Source organism: Protopterus annectens, chromosome 1.part0 (assembly GCF_019279795.1).
Source record: "Protopterus annectens isolate FY-2018-M chromosome 1.part0, PAN1.0, whole genome shotgun sequence".
Taxonomy (NCBI): Eukaryota; Metazoa; Chordata; order Ceratodontiformes; family Protopteridae; genus Protopterus; species Protopterus annectens.
In genome coordinates, this window is record NC_056725.1 from 88219243 (window position 1) to 88244793 (window position 25551).

The window sequence follows — 25551 nt, forward strand, 5'->3', positions numbered from 1 at the left end:
TTAGGGAGCCTATAACAAGATAACAAGAGACCCTGTAGAAGTATTAGAAATATTTCAGAAATTTTATGAAAATTTGTATAAAGCAGAGAAATATGGAAATCAAGAAAAAAGGTAGAAATGGAAATGTTTACGGAAGAATATGCCAAAGAGGTAAGATGAGGGTCAATTACTAATAGTTAGGATAGGAAGGGAGGAGATAAAAATGGCTATGTATAACCAATCTACAGTACAGTCCCCAGGAATAGATGGTATTACTGTGGAAGTTACGAGGGGAAAAACTGATAAAGATCTGGAAGGTTTTGTTTAACAGTATTTTAAGAGGAGGAGAAGTTCCAGCATCCTGGAAGAAGGCGGTGGTAAAGGTAATACCTAAAGAGGGTAAAGATCCAGCAGATTCAGCTTCATACAGGCCAATTTCATTACTAAACCATGATTATAAAGTGTTTATGTCTACAATGGCTAAAAGAATGGCAAAAGTGATACCAAAATTGATTGATGTGGATCATTGGTTTTGTAGAGGGGAGGCAAACATTTGACAACCTTAACAGAACATTGATGATCCAGAGGGAAGCAGCATGTAAGAAGGTACCACTTTTATTGGTGGGTCTTGATGCAGAGAAAGCATATGACATAGACTGGGACTTCATGAGCAGGGGAATGGAAGCATTTGCTTTCCCTGATAAAATTATTAGGCTGATTAAAATATATGATAGATCGGAGGCATAAATTTAAGTGGGTGGGGTCCTCTCCGATTACTTCTGCTTGAGTAGAGAAGCCCGGGAGGTTTCCCACTTTCCCTTTGTTATTTGCACTGTATTTAGAACCACTGACAAAGAAAATAAAGTACTCAGAAATTCAAGGATATAATTGGTAAGGTAGTCAGAAAAAGCTGGCTCTACTTGCAGATATTACATTACAGTGTTGTGGAAATTTTAAGACCGTTTCAAATCTTCTCAGGATACAAAATTAATGAAGCTAAAACAAAGGCAGTAGCGGTAAATTATGTACCCACATACGAACTGGTCCAACAATAGCCATATTTATGGGGACATGATAAAATTAAGTATTTAGGAGTATGGATTAGAAACGACTCTATGGTGGCAGCTAAGGATATGTGGGAAGAGACACAACTGGAGATAATACAATAAATGAGAAACAAGAAGTTTTATTATATGGATAGGGATACTAAGGTATAAACCATTAAAATGTTTTTAGTCCCTTTAGTTTTATACACAGATCAGGCAGACTTTTAGCAACTGGAGGAGAAATTGTGGACAGCAATTAAAAAGAGTTGAAGGATTTTATCTGGGAAGGGAAGACAGCAAGGGTCAAGTGGAATAAGATGATTCTACCAAAAGAACAAGGTGGACTAGGATTATCTAATTTGAGGGGGTGTTTTAGAGCAACACAGTTAAGGCTCTTATACATAGCACAGGCAGAAAATTATAATTCAAGGTGGAAAGGGATGATGACGCAGGGAGGAATTTCAAGAAATAAGGAGAGATTGGGATTCTGGGTGCAGATTCTTAAGGAGAACAACCAAAATCATACAGAGTATTATATTCACAAAATAACGAGTATTCTAAGAAACAAACCAGCACAAGAATGGAGAAGAGAGATTTTGCCGATAGGGTTGACTGTGGTCAGGGATACAAATAGGGAAGAGAGGGCTGGACTTTATTGGAGAAAAATTGGCAAAGGAACCAAGGTTTTGGGAACAAATGACTAGAAAGGTAATAGAATGGGAAAAGGCCAAATATTTATTTGGACTGCAGGTTAAAAATTGCCTTCCCTATCAAGGATTTATATCAGAGTACAAGGGAAAGAAATAGCAGGCTCCTAAATGAAAGACCAGGAGTGGTAGAGTTTTTAATAGAATGTAGAACAGAAGCTGCAGTTAAAAAAGGAATAATTAGTAAAGCATATAAAATATTGCATGATAATTACAAGAATCAATCAGAGCAGCTTAGAAGGGGTTGGGAAGAGAGACTGGATAAGCAATTCACAAAGACAATGGGGGGATATATGTATATCTTCCAAATATGTAACAAAGTGTAGAAGATTTAAAATCTTTGCCTGGAAATGTTTACATAGATATTTTTATACCCCAAGTAGACTACAAAGAATTTTTTCTCAGGTGGATAGCAAATGCTGGAGGTGTGATGGGCAAGAAAGAGGTAGCTGAGAACATATTTTTTGGCAGTGTGATGAGCTAGCAGACTTTTGGGATTTTTACTCTGTCTGAGATGCTGGGTGGGTGGATTGGACTGACTGGGGAGATGATTTTTTTGAGTTATGTTACAGAATCGGAATTGCCTAGACATAGTAAAGCCTTGCTGAATCTAATTATGGTGGCTGCTAAAAAAGCAATTACTAGAAAATGGAAATCAAAGTCTAGACCAACTTTACTAGAAGTAGTGAATATAGTAACGAAGATAAAACTGGAATTGGAAGCTTTAGAAAAGGGAAGGTGCAGTGTAGGAATGAGGTTTAAGCGGCAGGATTTGAACGAGATATATAATGCTTAACGACTAATGACTAGAATGTTTAGAAGTGATTAGTAATGTTTACAACTACAGTTGTTTCAATGGTGTCTATGATGTAAACTGTTTACAACTAAACTGATTTCATTTTGTATGTTTTTCATTTATATAAATGTAAGACTGCGTTTGTCATGTGGAAATGTAATAAAGATGTTGGGAAATAACAAAAACAGAGTAACGGTGAATGTGAAAAAGAGGTGAAGAAGAGAGTACAGGGTGGAATGGGTGGAGAAGAGTGGAATGATTTGAGACAGACTGGTATCAGTAAAAGTGAAAGGGAAGGTCTACAACAGGGTAGTAAGACCAGTTATGTTATATGGGTTGGAAATAGTGGCACTGACAAAAAGGGGAGGAGTCAGAGCTGGAGGTGGCAGTGTTAAAGATGTTAATATTTGCACTGGGTGTGATGAGGATGGACAGGATTAGGAATCTGTATACTAGAGGATCAGCTCAGGTTGGACGGTTTGGAGACAAAGCCAGAGAGGCAAGATTGCGTTGGTTTGGACATGTGCTGAGGAGGGATGCTGGGTATACTGGGAAAAAGACGCTAAGGATGGAGCTGCCAAGTAACAGGAAAAGAGGAGGGCCTAAGATAAGGTTTATGGATGTGGTGAGAGAGGACATGTAGGTGGCGTGACAACATGATGCCGAGGACAGTAAGAAATGGAAACAGATGATCCGCTATGGCAACCCCTAATGGGAACAGCCGAAAGTAGTAGTAGTAGTATGACAAGTAACTACATTTACTGTAAAACAATGATGCTTCCAAAACTGACCAATACTAAATTTAACAATCTTCCAAAAGGACAGTATTTTTACTGGTAGCTAATGGAACTTTTCTAAAGGCGTGCAGTAAGGCATGCAATGATGACAGTTTATCAGCAAGGAAGACAGATTTGATTTTCTGTGGTTTGCAACACAAAGGAATGATTACCAGTTAAATATAACTGACTTGTGAGCCCATATTCCAGCTTTGGTAGGAGGACATTTTTTTGTGCTATCAGAGAAAGTCTGCGTGACAGTTTATACCATAACCCTCAGCTGTGATAAGGTTGTACTCACGGATACTTCTGTATGAATTTTAAATAAGGTTGGGTAGAGAACAAATAAGGTTGGGTAGAGAACAAATAAGGTGGGGTAGAGAACAAATAAGGTGGGGTAGAGAACAAATAAGGTGGGGTACAGAACAAATAAGGTGGGGTAGAGAACAGTGGAACTATTTTTGGTGGGTGACATTTGGAAAATGACTGCCTAATGGGTCCTTGAGAGTCGAAGGTGGTATTTCAACTAATTATTGGGACAGCCAGGATACACCAAACTTCTTAAGGTTAACAGACAGATTTCAGTAAGAAGGGTTTTGAAATTCAGATGTATAGCCAGGCTTAACTACTTTCACTTCCTGTGATTAACCATAAAACACACTGTGTGTGACTGATCAAAGCATTAAAGGCAACAGCAACAGTGACTCAGTTTAAATATCTGGTTATCACAATGGCACACTTCAAAAGACGTTTTCCAAAGCATGGTACTTTCCTAGACTATCACTCAAAGGATATCCAAAACAGTGGAAATGGTGGGAAGGAAAAGGCTGTATACACATTTACCCAGAAAGGGAGGGTTACTGTGAGACAAAGGGATACCAATACTGTTGAAAACTCATACACAGAATTATTTCTATAAGGCATACCATATCTCGAGGGGGGGGGGGGGGGATAAATAAATAAAAAAATAATAAAAAAAAAAAAATCACTGCTCTGTTTTAGCCCACTCCAGAAATATCCTCCCAATTTGACAACTGTAAAAAAAAAAAAAAAAAAAAAAAAAAAAAAATGCATACACTTAACTTGCCTGTGCACAAAGTAGACAGTGGCATTATGAAACAAGGGAAACTGCAGAAAAGCAAGAAAGCTGATTGCCCTGTCATCTATCATCTGGGCACTTTGTGTGATATGTGGCAGTGACTGGGTTAAACATTTGCTTTCATCTTTTTTCTAGTCTCTTCCCAAACATTTGTTTCAAACATCACACAAGTGTTTCAAATTAAACTCAGCAGAGCAAGATTTCAGCAAACAGTAAAGTACAGTTTTGTACCTACCATAAATGTAGATGTTCGAAGATCCACATTGCTGCAGTCCTAACACTTGGGTAGTCCGCTGTCCTCGGTTGGCCCGAATATCAAAGTATAAGGCTGACGTCGGTCAGGGCGCATTTGACTGACGTCAGGACGTCAGGGTACAAATGCACATGACCGACGTCATATCCTCAGTCTTTTCTTGCCCCAGATGTCAGAAGACCCTAAAAATAAAGGTCAAAACCAAAAGACAGCAAATAACCAACCAACCACCCCTGCACTAACTATATGTACAATATATACAATATACACAAAATGTACAACCCAACCCACACAACCGCCTCTAACTACAGAGGGGAAGGAGGGAGGGTAAATTGGACTGCAGCAATGTGGATCTTCGAACATCTACATTTATGGTAGGTACAAAACTGTACTATGTTCTTCATCTCACATTGCTGCAGTCCTAACACTTGGGTAGAATCCCAAAGCAGAGGTAAGGGAGGATGGCTAACTACAAGGAAGCAGGAGCTGCCAAAATGCCCTGCAAAACAGCAGTGGCAAAACCAGCCCTGGACTTAGAGTAAAGTGGCAGGTAATAATGCCTAGAGAAAGTATGTACAGAACTCCAAGTAGCTGCCTCCAAAATATCCTTGGTTGCCACTCCCCTCAAAAAAGCTGTTGAAGTGGCAGTAGCGCTAGTGGAATGAGGCCTAATCCCAGCTGGAATCTCCTTGCCATGATGGGAATAACAGAAAGCAATGCAAAACCCAATCCACTTAGAAATAGTTTGTTTTGATACAGGCTTGCCCTGAGAACTCAAGGCAAAAGAAACAAACAACTGCTGAGACTGCCTGAACCCTTTAGTTCTGTCCAAATAATAACGCAACTGCCTGTGGACATCTAAAGTGTGCAAAATCTTTTCCCCTTTATTTTGGGGATTTGCATAAAAGTAGGCAAATGAATAGTTTGGTTTAAAGCCACACTAGAAACCACCTTAGGCATAAAGGAAGGATTAGTACGTAATGATACCCTATCCTTATGGAAAATCAAGAAAGGCTCAACTGCCATAAGGGCCTGTAATTCAGAAACCCTTCTTGCAGAGGTAATGGCCAACAAAAAAGCAGTCTTCCAAGATAAATATTTCAACTCAGCAGTAGCTGCAGGCTCAAAAGGTTGTAGAGTGAGTTTCTCCAACACAAAATTGAGATCCCAAGCAGGAGTAGGAGCTCTTCGTGGGGGTCTTATATTCTTTGCCCCTCTAAGAAATTGCTTGAACAAAGGATGAGAAAACAATGGTGGGTTGCAATCATAGTGAGCTGAAATTGCTGCAGCATGAACTTTAATAGAAGAGAAAGACAAACCTTTGTCCAGTAACTCAGTAAGATATTGAAGAGCCATACTCAAATTAGGCTCAGAAACATCAAAATCTTTTGCTGCACTCCAAAACAAAAATCTCTTCCATTTGCCTGCGTACACTTTCCTTGTACTAGGCCTCCTAGCTTCCAAAATAACATTCAAAACTTGCTGAGGAAGTGGAGGCCCACTGTGGTTCAAAACAGAATATGCCAGGCTGTTAGGTGCAGAGAGTGAAGCTTGACATTTAGCAAATGGCTGTCCTCCCATGACAACAGGTGTGGAATCAAGGCAAAGGCCATGGAGGCTTCCATACCAGACTTCTCAGTAATGGGTACCAGTGTTGTCGAGGCCAATCCGGAGCTATTAAAATCATCCTTGGCTTGTCCTGTCTGACCTTTAGAAGTACCTTTGGGAGGAGAGGCAGAGGTGGAAAGGCATATACATGAAGATTGCTCCAATTGAAAGAAAGAGCATCCACTTTCCAAGCTGTGGGATGAAACCTTTTTGTGCAAAACCTTGGCAGCTGATGGTTTAGTGGAGAAGCGAACAGATCTATGTCTGGAGTTCCCCATGACACTGTCAATTTCTGAAATACATGAGGATCCAATTTCCACTCGTGGGGATCCATAATTCGTCTGCAACACATCTGCTAATGAGTTCTGTGCTCCTGGCAGAAACCTTGCCTGAAGATTGAGCTGTAAACTGAGAGCAGTCTCCCACAGAATCATTGCTTGCCTGCATAGAGGATAAGAATGCGTTCCCCCTTGCTTGTTGATGTACCACATGACAGTTGTGTTGTCTGTTAGAATCAACACCTGCCCTGGAAGAAGCAATTCCTTGAAAGCAATTAATGCAAACTGGACTGCTAACATCTCCTTCATGTTGATATGTAGATGTTGCAGTCTGACAGGCCACTTGTTTTGTATCCACTTTCCATTTAGATGAGCTCCCCAAGCTTTGTCTGAGGCATCTGTCGTTAAAATCTGACTCGCCTCTGGCCGGGTCACAGAGAGTCCCTTGTTTAGGTGACATTCCTGAGCCCACCACAAAAATTCCTTTTGAATGCAAGGTATTATTTGAATGACAGTGTCTAGATCCTGGCAGTGCTGTGTCCAAATAAGGATAGATCTGTATTCCTTTTAGCCTGAAGAAAGCTATCACTGGAGCCAGAACTTTCGTGAACACTCTGGGCGCAGTAGATAAGCCAAAGGGCAATGCAGAGAACTGATAGTGAGAAGTCCCAGCTCGAAAACGCAGATACTTTCTGCAACTTAGTCTGATAGGAACATGAAGGTAAGCCTCCTTGAGATCCAAAGTTACCATCCAATGATCTTTGCCCAGCAGAGGTAAAAGCTGCTGCAACGTCAACATTTTGAACTTGGGAATGTCCAGATAAGTGTTGAGGATAGATAAATCCAAAATTGGTCTCCACGTGTTCCCCTTCTTTGGTACTAGGAACAGGCGAGAATAAAATCCTAGGCCCACTTCTGGCAGAGGGACCGGCTGTATGGCCCCTAGTTGGATCGAAAAATCTCAGAACGCCAACCGGCACTTGCAATACTGCTTCTGCATCGGACCATGCGGCAAAAAAGACTGAGGATATGACGTCGGTCATGCGCATTTGTACCCTGACGTCCTGACGTCAGTCAAATGCGCCCTGACCGACGTCAGCCTTATACTTTGATATTCGGGCCGACCGAGGACAGCGGACTACCCAAGTGTTAGGACTGCAGCAATGTGAGATGAAGAACATCAGCACAGATTACACCATCTCACAATTTAAGTCATTATAGACTTTGATGTAACAAGACAAAATGGAAGCTGAGGGATTACACTTAACCCTGAAATCTGAACAAGAAAATCAGACTTGTGCAGTAAGATGGGCAAAAAAGTCCTTTCAAACTGTTACAGTTAAACTAAAGTAGTGATTCCTGTCGCAACAAAAGGTAGTGCATAAGGAATCCAGTAATGCATTAGTTCAATTAATATGCCTAATTTCACATTTGCATACACATGCCTCCGTACCTGAAATTCAAATATCCTTTCAGCACCACAGATGCAGTGAGGGATGGATTCTTGCTGTGGAACATTTTTGGCTGAAACCCAAAGTGGACTTCCTCCTCTGCTGTACCGTAAAACCTAAACATTAAAAACATACACAAATAAACAACTCTACATCTATTCGTTGCCAGAAACTTCATGATGTTGCTTAGGAAACAAAAATGAAATTAGGTCACTCACACACACACAGTAGAGAGGGGAAAGATGTTGAGGTACAGAAACAGTAACAAAAGAGATAACTTCTAATGAAGTTCCATCTGATGTAGGTAAGACCCCGAGATACAAATGGCAAACTGATCAATGAACATTCTACCATTTAGGACTCTCAAAAAACTACCATAGAAACACGTATAAGAGTACTTGCCATCTCAATTAATCTTTGCGAAGGCCCTCTAACAGGTGTAATGCTGGGTTAGTCTCAAAAATTCTGTCATGTCATCAGCTAAACTCCTTACTTGATCCCAAGTTCACATGCCTGAGGGTTCATGCGTCCCCCCCCCCTCCATCACTAGGTTCCTGATCCATGACAAAATGTGAGGAATAAACCTGCAACAAGAAATAAAGGATGTTAAAGTAAACCTGTACTACAAAGGATTTCCTTTTAAAAGGATCCCAGAAATCCACCCAGTTCCACTGGAAGAGCGGAAAGAACAACAGGACTCCTTTCCTATGGTCTACTTGAAGATCAGCACATATGACTACTACTCATTTACCTGCATATGTCTTACTTCAAAGAGTCCTTGTAAGAGAGTTTGTTTGAGTAGAAAACAAAGCAGTGCCCAAAACAAAGTTAAGAACTCAGACGCCAGGCAAAGAATACTAAAGGCCAGCTCTGCAGTTAGACTGCACTAAGGGCGTTAATCACTCAGAGGTTGTCAGTCATAGGAACACTAAACAAAAAGGATTCTCCTCGCAAGGTCATGACCCAATGGACAAAAAAGCCCTCCACAGGAGGAGCAGGTCCAGGTAAAAAAATGTCAATGAGTTATAAATGGAGGAATAGTACACTCTGTCAGCTCTCTGATCACTTAGGATGCCTCAACATTTTCAAAGAGAGAGAACGTACAGAAGCCCCCTACGCAGGTCTGCTGCTCTCCTGAACGTGCAACCAGACATCCACAAGGTGTCCAAGGTTACAGGTTCAAACCACAGAAATGGACTAATAAAACCAGACCAACCCAAACCCCTTCAGCAAAAAGGAGACACCAGTGACAGAAAAGTAAAGGAGAGGCCCAACTCCAAAATTAATTCAAAATGACAGGCCAAGGACCTGTTAGCCAATGTAGCTAGATGCTCCAGGAAGGCATAAATATGAAGACAGAAGGTAGAAAATCAGAGCTCATACAAGTGACAGAACAGACTAATCCAAAATCCCTCCTCTCCAGGAACCGGAACTGACAAAAAAGATGAGACTCCCCTTTTCTACCACTCCCCAAAGATCTTGCACAGCAAACATGAAGCTTTCCAAAGAAGCCAGGTTCTCTAGTGAAGGGAAATAGACCCTCAGAATATTCTGTGTCCAAAGTAGAATGGTAGTGTAAAGAAACACCCCTTTAGAAATGACAATGATAGAATTAATGATGTAGTGACCCCACTTAGTATTTCAGCCTTAATTTGGCAACCAGAGGATGAATCAGAGCTAATGGTCAGAAGACATACTGTATTTTTCTTAAACATAACTGAAGATGCACTTATTACCCTTCCTTCACTAGGAAGAGCATTCAAGTAGAAAACACACTTCTCTATGGTGTCCCATGACTGGACCAGAAGCACTCAGAAAAGGAACTGCTGCATGACTCAATGGACCTCCAGCAGCACTTAAGATAATCAAAAACAGAAGGAACATAATATATGCACCATAAAACTGATCTGCAGGGAACACAGGCTAAGAATGCCTTTGTCCAGAGCTAATAGTTGGCAAGTGAGATACTTGGGCAGTAACTCACCGATGGAAAAAGTTGACCTCTCCTGTTGATTTCTACCTTGCGCCTAAGGAAAAGGATCTCCATGCCACAAAAATTATATATATATATATACATACACACACACACACTTTTTGTATGTATACACACATATATGTTTAGTCAAAAAAAAAAAAAAAAAAAAAAAACCTCTGAATTGAATATGGGGACCCCCAGGCCAAAAACGGAAAGAGACATCTTCCTGCAGCCAAGATATGAATGGTTCACATAACTTCTGTATTGAAAGTCTTCTGGTTACAAGACTGCTAAGAAAGAGTCCAAAGCAGAACAATCATCATGGGAATTAATTAGCAATTAGAAACAAATACAGGTTTAGACAGGATGGATTAGAAGCTTTAGAAGTAAATGACTATTCCCAATAAAATTATCACTGCCAAATGTTAAAGCAGAACAACAAAAAAAAAACTTTAAAATTTGAAAAAAAATCTTAGTGAGCTACAGTTATGAATAGCAAAATGTGTTTAAGAAACTTGAAATGTGTTGAGCGTTTTGGCTCAAAGAGAAGAAATGTTAGACTTCTCCAGCATAAAGCAAGGTCCCTTGGCAATGGACTCCTTGAACAGAGGCCTTAAATGGAAAATCTGTTTTAGAAAGGCTGTGAAACCCTTAAGGAAGGCAAAAAGGGTTCAGCATTACAAAAATAAAGAAATGACTACCATATGTACATTAACCAATGAACAGCTAAAACCTGGCACAAAAGGATAGAACAAGTTGCAAGGGTTATAGGAACTAGGCATGGGTCTAGGTTTCTGCACGCTTCCTAGAAAATAATTTGGTTTTGCTTACATGATTGAATCTTCCACAAGAAATAAGATGCTACCTTCAGAACAAACTTGGCTGAAGGCCGATTGGGGCAGAAGCAGGAGTTACAGGGCTCAACAGCAGCAACACCAACTATGGCAAGTGAGGCCAGAATATTGTTACCCAAATGAGAAGATGATCCGATCTCATTAATATGAATGTGGGGGGACCTCGGGAAGCACAGAAGATAACGTCCTGGAAAAGTCTGAGCAGACAGGGTGCATAAGGAAGGTTCATCCTAGCTGTAATCAAACAGCAGGACATCCTTTCATTTAGCCATGGATAACACAATGTCTGTCATTGATAAGGCTAAGCCTGGAAAAAGTGTTGGTGGCTAGGGACCTAGGACTATTACAGTGAGGAAGTCTGTAAATGCTCAAGTACTCATGCCTAAGTTTATATACCTCTCACAAAACTAAAGGACCGACACCTTTCTAATTTTTCTGGGAGGCACTGCTAGGTTTAAAAAGGATTTAGGGTCATTAGCCTTGTATTCTCATATGACCATTCAAGTAAGCCTTTCAATGAATTTTAGAATTAAAGAAGGTAAACGTTCCCATTCCCAGAGACTCTGTTACTAAACTCAAACTAATGGTCCATTCATTCTCCTAGCACCAGGATACACCAGCAGGTAAATGCAAAAGCTAGAGATGGAGGTTTTCACTATGCATGGTTAGGAGATTATGCTCCAAATGGCCAGCCTCATGATGGCTGTGAAGCACAGCACTGTGCACACTATACCAGGCATGCAGCTGTTGGGCACCTCTACACACCTGCAACCATTCCTTGCCTACGCATACACAACCTGTGAACAACCAACCACAAACCAAAAACTGAACAAATAAAAGCACCAAGCACGGCCAAGAACCAGAATTTATTCCAAACACATATTGTATGCACTTTCATCAAAAAGACTTCAGACATTTTGAAACACACCATATGACCACTTAAATACTTTGCAAATGTCACATGAAATTTTTATAAATTTTAAGTGTATGGCTGTCTTGTTCTTGTATTGTCTGAAATGGTTTGTGTACCAGTTTTTAATTGTATACTATAATGTATTGATCATGTTTTTAATAGTTATTTTTTCAACTTATCTTGTGTCATGTGACATTTGCTGAGTATATAAGCAGTTATATGGTGCGGTTCAAAATGTCTGATGAAGTCTTTTTGACGAAAGCACTTACAAGTGTGTTTGAAATAAATTCTGGTTCTTGGCCATGCTTGTTGCTTTTTATACACAACACTAAACACTGGACCTCCCCTCAGATGTTCATGCAGAGCTAATTAAGCTCAAAACTCTCTACAGATGTCGTACGAACATTTTCCACTTTGTCAGCTGAGATACCAGACACCTGGTATGTTCTCAGTTTGGACTATGGTTCACTTCTTTGGAAGTGAACGTATGAGTGCCTGCAGCAGCAGCAGGACTGCTTTCCTTTAAAGAGAAGTATATAGAAAATGTAACTTTACTACAACCCTTCTACTACACCCCAAGGTGAAAATATCGGTCACAAACATGGCCGCTGGCGAGGGACAATGAGATGGTACATCCAACGGAAGACTGCTCGGAAGATTCCATAAATGTACAGTCCATCTACAGTGAACAGATAGCCTGACTGGTATGAAGCAGGTGTTCCTGTCCTCAGACCAATTACAACTTAAGGCCACTGAAGTGCATTTAAGTTACCAAGAGGGACCATAAGATGACTGGGGAAAAGGCAGCAGAGGAGATCTACTTGGCAGTGGAAGCAGTCAAACTGATAATTACCCAAGGAAAAAGCATGGCAAGGAAAGACTTCACTTACTTGGTTTCAAAAGTACAGTCTAAAAATATAAAGGAACTTTCCAGAGCTATGCAGTTCCTTTGCAATTCCTTAATCATAGTAACTGTTAAGAGAATGGAAAAATTACCACTGCAGAACTCCTGGCTTAAACCAGTATGGGTTTGCTGTTGGCTACTGGAAACCAAACCAGTTAAGCAGGTACAGGAATACAGATGAGTTTGGAACAAAGTGCGGTTACTGCTATAGCTCAATGCCAAACTCCGGTAAAACAAGCTGCAAACAACTGACTGCTATGCCAAAGTGACTTATGGGAATGTACGAGTGAAAGAAGCTTACAAAGTATAGGTTTGTGGTCGCGGGACCAACAGAAAGAATAAGAAGCAAACTCTCAAAAGTCCTGCTTGATGTCAAAAACAATGAGTCACATTTTTAAAGGAGCCTTCTGGCAAGCTGCTGCCTTTTGCAGTAGAAGTGGGTATAAAGAGGTAAAGATAACAGAAATGCAAGAGATTACCTCTGCTCTTTATACTAATGCACCCAATATGATGTGGCACTGCAACACATTCAAAACAGCACATTCAAAAACTCTCATAAGGGAAACGTTATGATTGTGCTCTTTGGGTAATAGGTATGGTGGGAGGGTTACTATGTTAAGTTGTAGGGATGCTTTATGTTTGAGTAATATAATTGGTAGAATATGTGGGGGGTACATAGGGATGGTTCTTGAGTTGGTGGGAGAGGAGCTGAGGCTCAGTGAGGGTGAGATGTGTGGTGGTGTGAGTAGTAGTACAGTGGTAGTGGTTGAGTGCGGGAATGATAGAGCTTTGGTAGGATGTAAGATATGCAAGGAGAGTGCATGCAGTGAGCATAGGTAAGGTATGCTTGTACATGTTAGTTGAGGAGGTGTGATAGTAGTGGGAAGATGGAGGAGGTAGTGTTGGGTTAGCGCTGTGGTTGGCTACTGTAAAGATGGGAGGGATTTGTGAGTGTAATAAAGATGGGACCACTGGGGGCGGGAAGGAATAGGGGGCAGGGTGGGGAGCGAAGAAGGTAGAGATCCTGTTAGTTGCTCTTATGAGGGGGCTGGAAACAATCAGGTAGAGTTAATTGATGAATGAACATATGATCGTGACAAGGGTGATTGTAGTTTTACAAATGGTGCCTGCCACAGGTAATATTTATTACCTTTGGGATTGTCTTAAGGTAATAAACAGGGAAGGGGGAGGGGAGAACAAGGGTGTGAGCAGGCAGTTCTTTGTACTGCTGCTAATGAGCCAAAGCAAAGACAAGTTAGTGTTTGAGAAACAATCACAATTGACAAAGGACTGCTCTGAAACTGCAAGTCATTTCTTAACCATTTTCAGGTGGAAAAACAGGATAACCTTGTATCAGTAGGCCACTGTGGTCTCAGTTTAAATTAACAAACACACAGTATTGATGAGATTATAGATACTATCTGCTAACAGAAGGGAATAAGAGAGAAAGTGGAAGATGAGTGTGTGAGTGTGTGTGTGTGTGTGTGGGGGGGGGGGGGCTGCTTACAAGCCAAAGCAGAGTGCTCTCCAGGGGAAAATGAATATTGGCCACATACAAAGTCAACTTTAGCTGTTTGTAGACAGTTCAGACCCGGACTGCGCTTTTCTTATAAGAATGATAAAGGTGGTACCGCAGTTGAATACTTAAGAGTGGTGTTAGGTCTAGAAAAGAAGAGTACAGACAGGAGGGAGCACTTCTGAGATGGTAAAGATATATTATAAAGATTACAAAAAAACAAACTGAGCAAATAGCTACTGCAAGCAGGAAAATATGTCTTGAACCAACTACTAGTATATGCAGATACTGAGCCAATTGGAAAAAATCTGTTAGAAGAAACCTCAAGACAGTTATGCAGTCACAGACAAAAATATAGCGAGCAGCACTCTGTCGGGGTTGTCTAATGTGATTCTATCCAAAAGTAACAGCACAATTATATAGAAATAATTATACACAGCACATTCAAAAACTGAGAAAACTAATAACCTCATGCATATCAAAAGCTTCCATTTTTCTCGTACACTCTCTCTAGTACTAGGCCTTCTAGCTTCCATACTCACATTAAAACTTGTTGGAAGTTGAGACCCTGCTGCCACTTCAACACAGAATATGCCAAGCTGAGAGGAAGAAGTTGAGAAGCTTGACATTGAGCAGATGACCGTCCTTCTGAGATAACAGATGAGGAATCAGAGGTAAGGTAAAGGCCATGGAGGCTTTACAAGACTTTTAGAAGTACCTTGTAGTGTTGGCCCGAGCCAAATATCAAATCATCATCATCCCTGTCTTGTCTGTCTTGACAATAATTTATACCTTTGGAAGAAGAGAGGTGCATGTGGATAAAGGTTTTTGTGAAGGTTTTTCTCCAACTGCATCACTTTTCATCCACTTTCCAAGCTGATGGAACCCACCCCTTTGTGCAATACTTTGGGTTTAGTGGAGAACAGAACGAAAGTTTAACTCCTCTATGTCCTGTCCCCTGTCTGAAATACATTTTCTGAAATACATGAAGTTTCCGTTTCCATCCATGATTTGTCTGTAATACATCTGCTAGGGAGTTCTGTGCTCTCTCTGTGCTCCTGCCAGAAAGAAGTGCATCTTAAAGAGAGTCGCAGTCTCCCATAAAATCATTGCTTGCCTGCATAGAGGATAGAATGTGTTCCCCCTTGCCCTGTGTTCTACATTGCTGATTGTCCATGACAGTTAACTAACACCAGCCCATCAAAAGTAACTCTGAAGAAGTAATGCAACCTTCAACGCCAACTCAACTTCTCTTGGATCCTGAATGCTAAGATCTGTTTGATACAGGCATGCTGTCTTCTGGTTCTATGCTTTTGTTTTGTATCCACTTTCCATTGATGAGCTCCCCAAGCAGTGGCCCAGGCATCTGTCCTCTGCAGACTCGCTTCACCGGTCACAGAGAGTCCCTTTGTTTAATTCCTTTTCCTTCCCCCACCATTAGAATTCCTTTAGCTGCAACAGTGTATGATGATGACAGTGTCTGTGTGGCATACCTTTTGAGATATATCATGAGAGATACCATTGATTGGACCTCATATGCAAGCACGAGAACTGAAGCTAGAGAACACAAGATGCTATGAAGGACAATGCTTGGACTGCTGTCCGAGCGATGAGATGACTGATGGAGATAGTGATGGAAATAAGAGGTTAGACTCCTTTTGTGTGTCCGGGTTGCAAGGCTGTCTGCTGGGCACATGTCTCTCACAGAATCTTAGCACATGTCTTGAGAGGTACAGATACTGACTGGCGTCTTACCACAGACCCTAGCTATCTTAGCACTCACTGGTTATGACATATTCCAGAGAATGTAGCTGCCCTCAAGCTCTGAGCCAGAACAGGTGGCAGTCATTCAAGTAAGCATAGATTTTGAAGCCCTGAGTAGGAATCACTGGAGCCAAGAACTCCAGAACTCAGAATACTCATGAATAGATAAGCCAAACTAAACCAGACGAACTGATACTGAAAATCTCCATCTCTAGTTCGCACATCGAGATAAGGCTTAGCCTGATAGGCTTTAGGCACATGAAGGTAGGCTTCCTGTGATCCAAAGTTATGATCCTGTGATCCCAGAGGTAACAGTTGTAACAACGTCAACATCTTGAACTTGGGAATGTCAGGAAAGTGAACCCTTCTTGATAGGATAAAATTGAATGCTCACATTCTCCCCCAGCACAGTACAGGAACAGGGCCCGAAGCGCAGAATAAGCCAAGCCCTTTCTGATACAGGGACTGAAGAACGCCCTAGGCTGGAGTAACTGAAAAACTTTTGTGAGCCTCTCTTTTTGGTGTCTAAGGAACATCTGGCATGCCTTTGAAAGGGGGGTCTTGTGGAAATAAAAATCTCTGTAGGCGTGAGAATGACATCCAGCACCCATTCTGTCTGCTGCCAGACGATCAATTTCTCTTTGAAAAGAGACACCAGGTCCCAGGCTGCCCGAAGGCAGACGAGAGTCTTGAGCAGGTCATTGGTTCTGCTATTGGTTCTCTACTGCTGCACCAGGGAGCCTGCCTGCTCACACCACGTCTAGACCCTGCCCTATTCGTCCTTGAGCCCTGCCCCCTATCCTTGAGCCCTACCCCCTACCTAACCTAGACCTACTGCAATGTCCACCCAGTCTGCTTAGATATGTCCAAAAAACTTTTTCTTTCAATTTGCATCTTCAAGTGTCTGCTGCACCTTTAAAAAAAGGGACAGTCTGTCCAGGCGGTCTTAACAACTGCAGTCACTGTAACAGTCACTGCGGTCCAGCATACATGCAGAAGTAAAGGGAGCATCCCATGCACTGGTCTTAACATGCTCAGCTAATCAAAACCCCTTCAAGAACTGAACTCTGCAGCCAAACAGAGGAGGCCTGAACAGCATCAAAACCCACCTGATGAGAATGCTTACCCACTTGTTCAGACATCAATACCAACTTGTTCAGACACACACTCCAAATCCAGCAATAGCAAGCCTCAATACCTTCTATCAAAGAAATCACCTTCACTTTATTTTGTGAAAATGAGACTGACATGATAAGCGGTTTCTTTTTTAACCACAGAAGAACTCTATACTTAGAGAGTGGAAGAAGTATATACTTTCCTACCCCACCTATCCAAAGCCCTTTTACGGGCTTGACAGTACAGGACACCTCGGGCAGAAGTTTTAACACCTTTTAGGCCCCTGAGAAACATAAACTGGTCCGGCTGAACACTCTTAACAATATTATATGAGAAACTCTCAAGCACCTCTATAAAGGGGTATCCACTTAATTCCCCAGGGAGCAACATCCTCCACAGGTAAACACATGCAAAACATCCTCCACCCTCTTCAACACAGGAGGAATACAAATGGCCTTCCCTGGGGTAAGAGCTGGAATATTCCCAAGTTTCTCAGGTGAATCAGAGTAACCTGACCTCCCATTTAGAGTGCCTCCAAACATGGAGTGAAGCAGGAGAAAAATGAGGTATCATCAGGAGGATCCACACCAGAACTCTTAGGAAATCATCAGAAGTGCAATGAAGACTCTGAAGCCTCTTCTGACCACAGTAAACTATGTTCTGTGAACACTGTTCAAAAACTATCCTAGGCCTGTTCCACCCTGAGCCTCTTAGAACCTCAAATCAAGAGAACCCTTAAATCAGAGGCCCCAACTCCTCTGCCAGGGGAAAACTATGGCAATAGGCGGAGAAAGCGAATGCTAGCCTGAGCCAGGAAAGAAGAGCTTCCAGAAAAAGGCCTACCTTAAAAGACCTTGGGACAACAGAAGGAGAGGCCAGAAGCTACCTTGGGAAGGAAGGAAGAACAGGGTTGCACTACCTCCCCAGCCTGGCCTACCTCCTGAGAGGGGTACATCTGCCTGGGTTAAAGTCATCCCCTGACGTAACATAGAGACTTCTGGTAAAACTCTCCGCGGTTGCTCAGTCAAGCTCTTACCTGCACCGCCCAGGGACTGGGCTGTTCTCACCCCTAGGCTTCACTGTTTTGCATATTATAATTTCTTGGATGAAGCGGCGCCGGAGCATCCCATAAGCCTCCTCAATTCGTAACGCTTCCCAAACACTAAATCTAGCACACCAAGCCTCCTCTTAATAGTGGGCTATTAAATCTAAATAGCACAAGAGCTGATGTATCAAACGCTGCTTCAGGCTTCTAAACAAAATATACACAATGTATGATTCGTCATGCGTATTTAATACCTGAAAGAAAAAAACCAATTCACTCCCAGCTGACATCAACCAACAATACTGAGGTAAGAAACTACCATGTTCTAAATCTGTTACTTAGCCAACTCTGTTTCGCGCGTAAACTTCTGACGGAAAATCTCAGGAAATAACCGCGGCTCCAAATTGCTTGCATCGTGAGTAGCTGCGCAGCTGATCCCTAGCCCTAAGTGGAGATATCCACCCCAACCCTGGCCCTACCGTCTCCAACCCCAATCCTCATAATCAGACTAGAAACCACAACTTCTCCCATATTACAGACAATAGAAAGCCAAATGACTTCCTCTTACTAAGCCTAAATATTAGAAGTATATCCAACAAAGTCCATGAACTCCATGCCACCATAGACTTTTACTCCCCAGATATAGTCATCCTGACAGAAACCTGGCTAAAACCTCACATTACCAGTGAGCAAATACTCCCTACAGGTTATGGCATACTAAGAGTAGACCGGCTAAACAAGAAAGGAGGCAGTGTAGCTATAATATTTAAACAGCATCTAAACATGCAGATCTTAAAATCATCAGCTCCACAAATAGGCAATGAAGAAATAATATATACCAACCTCAAAATAAACCAAAACAAAACCATCAACATAATTGGATGCTACTTCCCACCTGGCCAAAACATCCCTCCACTAGAAAACCTCCTCAGCTGGTCTACCCACCATCTCCCCAAGAAACTATCATTTTAGGTGATTTCAATATTGACTGGCAATCCTGTTCTGGCAACCATCCAACCCATCATGTAAACCTTCATGGCTTCACCCAACTAGTCCAGTCGCCAACCAGGATAAATAAAAACTCCAGCAAGCACACTACCCTGGATTGGATACTAGTCAGTAAGAGCCCCCAGTCATATATAACAGGCTGCTTATCAGATAGCCTCAGTGATCACTCCCCAACATTCCTACTGAAAAAATACCTATACCAAGCTAAACCTGTCGTCTACAAGTCAGATACGTAAAAAAATAAACTTTAACCCACTCATAATTAATCTCATCCCTCAAAGAATGTAACTGGCATCCTCTAAAGTACCTCAGTCTTGATGACGCAGTTGCATTTTTTAATACTACCTTCCTGAGCATCCTTAATTACCATGTCCCCATAAGACTTTCCAGAATCAAAGCACAACCCTCTCCATGGCTACAGAAAACCACTACGTCAGAAATGAAAAACAGGGATAAAGCCTGGGAGCACTGGCGCAAAACTAAGACCCCCTCAGCTAGACAGAAATTCCTAGAACTACGCAATAGAGTCAAAAAGCTAATAAAACAGGACAAATTCCAATACTACCAGTCTGCCCTAGACTCCTCTGAACACAGCCCCAAACAATTCTGGTCCTCCATAAACTCCATCCTCCACCCAGGTAAAGTCAGTACCCCTCCTCCTAACATCCCTCACTCCTCAGAAAATATTGCAACCTCATTCAACACACACTTCACACAAACCATACTATCACTAGCGAAACACAACCCCCCCTCCCCTCCAACCCACACCTTCAACTACTAATCTCCCCACTGCCTTCTCTTTTTCTCCTGTACCTACCTCCAACATAAAAAAACTCTAAACTTAAACCCACCAAATTAGCAGCAGACAACCTCCCAAGTGAATACCTACAAATCGCAGCTGATGCTCTGGCCTACCCAGTATCCATCTTGATTAACCGATCTCTGTCAGAAAGTTATGTTCCCACACTGTGGAAAGTATCACATATAATTCCCCTCCACAGAACTAACCAATTACCGCCCCATAGCTATTCTCTCTCCACTCTCCAAAATACTAGAGAGATGCATACACTCTCAGGTCTCAGACTACCTCCTTACTAACAACCTCCTTTCCAATACTCAGCATGGTTTCCGACCAAACCATAGCACCACCACTGCCTTACTCTCCTTTACTAACACTATCCTTCAGCATAAAAACAATGGCCATCTCTCCTCTGCTACTTTCCTACACCTATCTAAAGCATTTGACATGGTCCCACACAAACAACTTATCTCTGTCCTCAATAACCTATCCTTCTCACAATCAGTCACCAACTGGTTTCAGAGTTACCTGTCTGACCGCCAACAATCCGTTGTATGGCAGAATGACATATCTCCCCAACTACCTGTCTCCATAGGGGTTCCCCTAGGATCCATCCTTGGAGCCCTACTCTTCTGTTTTCAAAATAATCTAGCCTCTGCCACCACACATGGCACACTCATACAATATGCAGATGACTCTACCATCTGCTCAGCCCAGTCTCTACCCAAACTGCAAAAAGTCACACAGGAAGCCTTTTCCTCTGTTGAAACTTGGTTATCCGATGCCCAATTAATACTCAACCCAAACAAAACTAAACTACTCATCTTCCAACCCACCAAACATACTCAAAACAACTCTCACTTTATCACAGCAAAAGACAACACCACTATATACCCAACTGAACACACCAAATTGCTAGGAGTGGAAATAGACAAACTAAAATTTGACATTCACATATCCATGACCATAAAAAAAGTCCACAAAAAAATAGGAGCGTTATACAGAAATAAGCATCTTCTCACCAAAGCAGCAAAGATTTCAATAGCAAATTCCCACCTCATCTCCACCCTACTTTATGCCTCTCCAATATATACCAACCTAAGGCAATACGATCTAAACAAGCAAGAGACCTGCTACAACAAAATTGCCAAATTCGCCACAGGGGCATCCTACCGTAGTCACCACCGTCTCTCACTTGCTGAACTGGGCTGGCTTGAACTCCCTCATCTCCTTCAATGGTATCAACTCTCACTCGCCCACAAACTAGTAAACCATCCACTAAATGTACCATCCCTCCAGAATCTACTCCAATCCTATCGCACCACCAGACCACTAAGATCCAGCAACAAAAATCACTTGCAGATCACTAAAGCCAATAACTCTGCTGGTAAAGCACTATTCTCTTGCACCATAGCCAAATTATGGAGCTCCCTCCCACCCACAATTACCTCCGTACCATCATGCACCTACTTCAAAACTTTACTAAAAGCGCACCTAAAAACATGCTGACTATGTCCTTGCAACTCCCACTCTAATATCACCCACCCCATCCAACCACTACCTTTCTTTCCACTCCACTAACTGCCTTGATTATAGTAAGCGCAGATGCTCATAAGCCTAGTACTTATACAGCAGGAACTTCTTATTTTAACATTTGTTATGTACTTCACAGATAAAGATTCTAGTTGTCTACTGATGTACTATGTTCTTCATCTGTTAATATGTTGTAAGTAATTGCTATGTAAATTGTTAATCACTACGTAATCCAATGTAACTACTGTCTGTTTATTTTAACGGTGGAGCTTTTCTCCACGGGCCTCCGCTGAAAATGGACCTACGTCCAGTTGGACACTCCCGGGCAACAAAAATAAATAAATAAATAAACATTGAAAAAAATCATTCCCAAGATCACCATCCTTGAAAGATTGTGATCAAGGAGGACAGAACTTCTAGGAACTACATGAAGGGCTCCCATTGCCAGTATTAAGGGTCACAGAGCTTAATGCAGTGACACAGTTGCTGCTCGATAATGGATTTCTGCTGCTTGTGTGGTTGCTCTGGATACTACTGGTCATATGGATGTCGGAAAACCCCAATAACTTCTGGATCCTCAAGAAGCTTGCACAAGTCTGCTGTTGATGTTGAAATGAAATAACCACAAATCAGAGGATCTGAAACTTTCCCCTTCATGGCCATACTTGAGAAACTGAGCTTCCCAGAGGATTACCATGAGGAGCACCTGGATCCACTATGGGTGTCTACCTTAAACAACCAATCCTTAAGAGGGCAAAAGATGGAGACTAGCTTTCTTGGGGCAGGGACAACTGTATTGGCAGCTTCTAATTAGGCCGATGAGATCTTTTAAGAAGGACCACCACATCCCCCATGCACAGAGACACAAGTCAGTTTTGAGGCTGTATTTGACTGCTACAACCTCCTTTACAGGAACAGTAGTCAACAACCCTACTGCCATAATACAGAGGACCTCTGAAAATTGAAGACTGAAGGAGAGGCTGGACAGCTACCCCATCATCATTACTAAAGTTCACAGGCATTTTGCAAGTGGTGGGAGTTGGAAAGGATACTAGGGTGCTTTGCCAAGACTGGTTAGAACTAGGATCCAGGTAATGAAAGTATCTGCTAGCCTTGAGGTAAGAGCTGCCAAGCTGGCAGTCTAGAGATGGGCAACTGCTGGACTAGTAAGGCCATGACTGCAGTAAAATACACCGTGCAAAGAAGATAGGTCAAGGATTGCCATGAAGCTATGAGCATGTGAAACTGAGAGGCTGCCAGTAATTATATTATTGATTTGATTTATTTTAGTTTGACCAATAATTTTTTTGAGTTTAATGGATGTATTTACCAACAACAGCAAGAAACAGCTATGGGTGCTTCATTTGCACCCATGCACGCTAACTTGGTTATGGGGCTATTTGAAATACAGTATTTATACAAGTTCAGCTTTTTTTGAGATTTCGTAGTATTATATTGAAGGTATATAGATGACTTGATTTTTTTATGTAAATGAGGTGAAAATTTAAATTTCATCATTTGTGAATGCTTTACAGAGTAATTGTTTTAATTTGCAATTTGATGGCCTGCAAGTGGGTGAATTTGAGACTTGAAATACTTAACAGTATTATAACTACCAGTATTTATAGGAAATTAAATGAGGGGGATACATTTTTTAGATAATAAAAGCAGTCGCCCCTCTCATGTAATAATGGCTTTACCATATAATGAACTTTTGAGAGTAAGCTGCCTGTGTAATGATTTTGCAATACTTGAGAAGAAAATAATTAATACGTGCATTGCATTTAAACAAAGAGGTTATGATGATGGGTTAATTATGGACTCTCTAAGAAAGTTATGTCATTATTATGAAGGTATACATATCCCAGTTGTTAAACTTATCTATGGGAATAAGACAAAATTTAAAAATAATGGAGAGAGAAAAGTTTATTTTGTCACTACTTATAATACTGTTAGTAAAGAAGAAGTGGTTGACATTGTTCAATATTATTGGCCCTTTTTGTTGAGTAGTAAAAATGGTGTGAACAATTTGCATTAAAACCCCTCATATCTTATAGGAGAGGTCGAAATGTTCGAGATATGACAGTACATAATTTGTTGTATCTGAAGATGTTGTGTGTGTGTGTTTCCTGATAATATTGGCACTTTTCCCTGTGGAAAATGTATAGTTTGTGATAATACAGTTAAGTCTTTTGACACAATTAATGGAATACGTTTTCATCCTATTTCATCTTATACTTGCATTTCAAAAGGTGTTGTTTATGCCCTTTCTTGCCCCTGTGGTCTCTTTTATATAGGGGAAACCAAGAGTTTTTAAGGTTCGACTACAGGAACATATTAGGGACATTAAAAAACAAAAGTTATGTACTCACCATAACGTTCCATGTTTGTTGTCCTTATCTCGCCTTCCTTATCGATGTTTGGGTTCGGAGCCGATCCTCTGCTCAGACGCGGCCATATACTATAGCTTGAGAGCTTTTACTGGCTTGAGGCTAGCCCCTATCCCAGCATGCCTAGCGGTAGTTACCCAGATCTCGTTTGTAATAACCCAACACTAGACCATATAAATAGACCAGAGATATAGTCTACTTTACATATTCGATGACACCTACATAAAAAGGTGTGATCCCTCCACAATACTAATAGTAGTAGACTGAGACTAACCATAAGGTATGGTATAAAGAAAACCCAGCCAGTATAACCAATAGAACAAGAGATTCCTCTCGGATCCTCCAGGAAGGGGGGAAGGAGGGTGGGACGCAAGAAGGAAGGCGAGATCAAGGACAGCAAAAATGGAACGTTATGGTGAGTACATAACTTCTTTATGTTATGTTGTCCATATCTCGCCTTCATTCTTGCTGTTTGGGACAGCGTCCCCAGCACCTTATTCTTGGGTGGCTCACTGGAAAAAACTCTTCAGGACCGTGGAACCAAAGGATGCCCTGTACCGAGAGGCCACATCTACTTTGTAATGAGTGATACAGGTATGAGGATTAGCCCATATAGATGATGCACAGATCGAATCCAAAAACAATCTGGCTTGAAAGGTAATAGAGGTAGACAGGGCCCTTGTTGAATGCCCTTTAATTTTCCCTGGAAGTTTTTGTTTACGCAACTCAGACATGTTTTATAGTGTCTGAAAGCCACTTTGATAAAGTCACCTTTGAGACCACACAACCTCTTTTATGGTCTGCAAATTATATGAACAATTGGTCAGATTTTCTAAAGTCCTTGGTCCTGTGTAAATACAAACATAACGGTCTATGAAAGGCCAATTGATGAAGCTTGTACTCTGCCTTGTTGCCATGATTAGGGAAGAACACAGGATGCTCTACGGATTGATTCAAATTGTAGTCAGAACATACCTTGGGTAAGAAGGAGGGGTTAGTTCTGAGAGAAACTAACCTATCTTTATGGAAAATCAAGTATGGGGGACGAACAGATAAGGCCTGTAATTCTGAAACCCTTCTAGCTGAGGTAATTGCAACCAAGAAAAGGGTCTTCCAAGTCAGAAATTTGAGCGGACAAGAAGCAGATGATTCGAAGGGAGGAAGAATCAGAGCATCTAAGACTAAATTTAGATTCCAGGAGGGAAGAGGTCTTAATAGGGTAGTACCTCTTAGGAATGCCTTGCATAACCTATGGGACATGATATTGGACCCATTTCTCCAATATGGAAATTAGAAATGGCAGCTAACTGAACTCAGACAGTAGCTGCAGCTGCTCCTTGGTCAAAGGTTTCAGCAAGAAATTCAAGAATCTTTGAAATGGGAGCCATAAAGGGATCAACCTGCCCAGCAAGAGAAAGTACAGTCGTGTACACATACCATAAATGTAGATGTTAAAGTGTATTCACTGTTGCAGTCATCACACTTGGGTTATCTGCCTGCAGGTAGCTTTCAGTCAGCCTGAATACCAGAGTCTTAGGATTTCTGCATTGGATGCTGTCGCTTCTTCCATGACATCAGGTCGTTAGGGGTATAAAACAGGCAGCAGACGCCATTACATCAGTTTTTCGTGCCTCAAATGTCAGGAGCCCACAAACAGGAAGCTAGTATATGGTGGGGAACACCACCAGTAAAAAGTAAATACCAATGCCATTAGGAATGGCCATAGAGAAGAGACGTAGAA

The 25551-nt window shown here is 41.5% G+C and overlaps 1 protein-coding gene across 4 annotated transcripts in view; it reads right to left on the reverse strand.

The window, feature by feature from the left end:
- PDCD2 (programmed cell death 2) overlaps window positions 1–25551 on the reverse strand; it is a 289253-nt gene that overhangs the window by 59056 nt on the left and 204646 nt on the right. For 3 of the 4 annotated variants that reach the window (XM_044086129.1, XM_044085975.1, XM_044085896.1), the window contains one exon: window positions 7996–8109. The exons of the other annotated variant lie outside the window; for it this stretch is intronic. In XM_044086129.1, the coding sequence (XP_043942064.1) occupies window positions 7996–8109 (114 nt within the window). The remainder of the gene's footprint in view (window positions 1–7995; window positions 8110–25551) is intronic. 4 annotated transcript variants of the gene reach the window in all.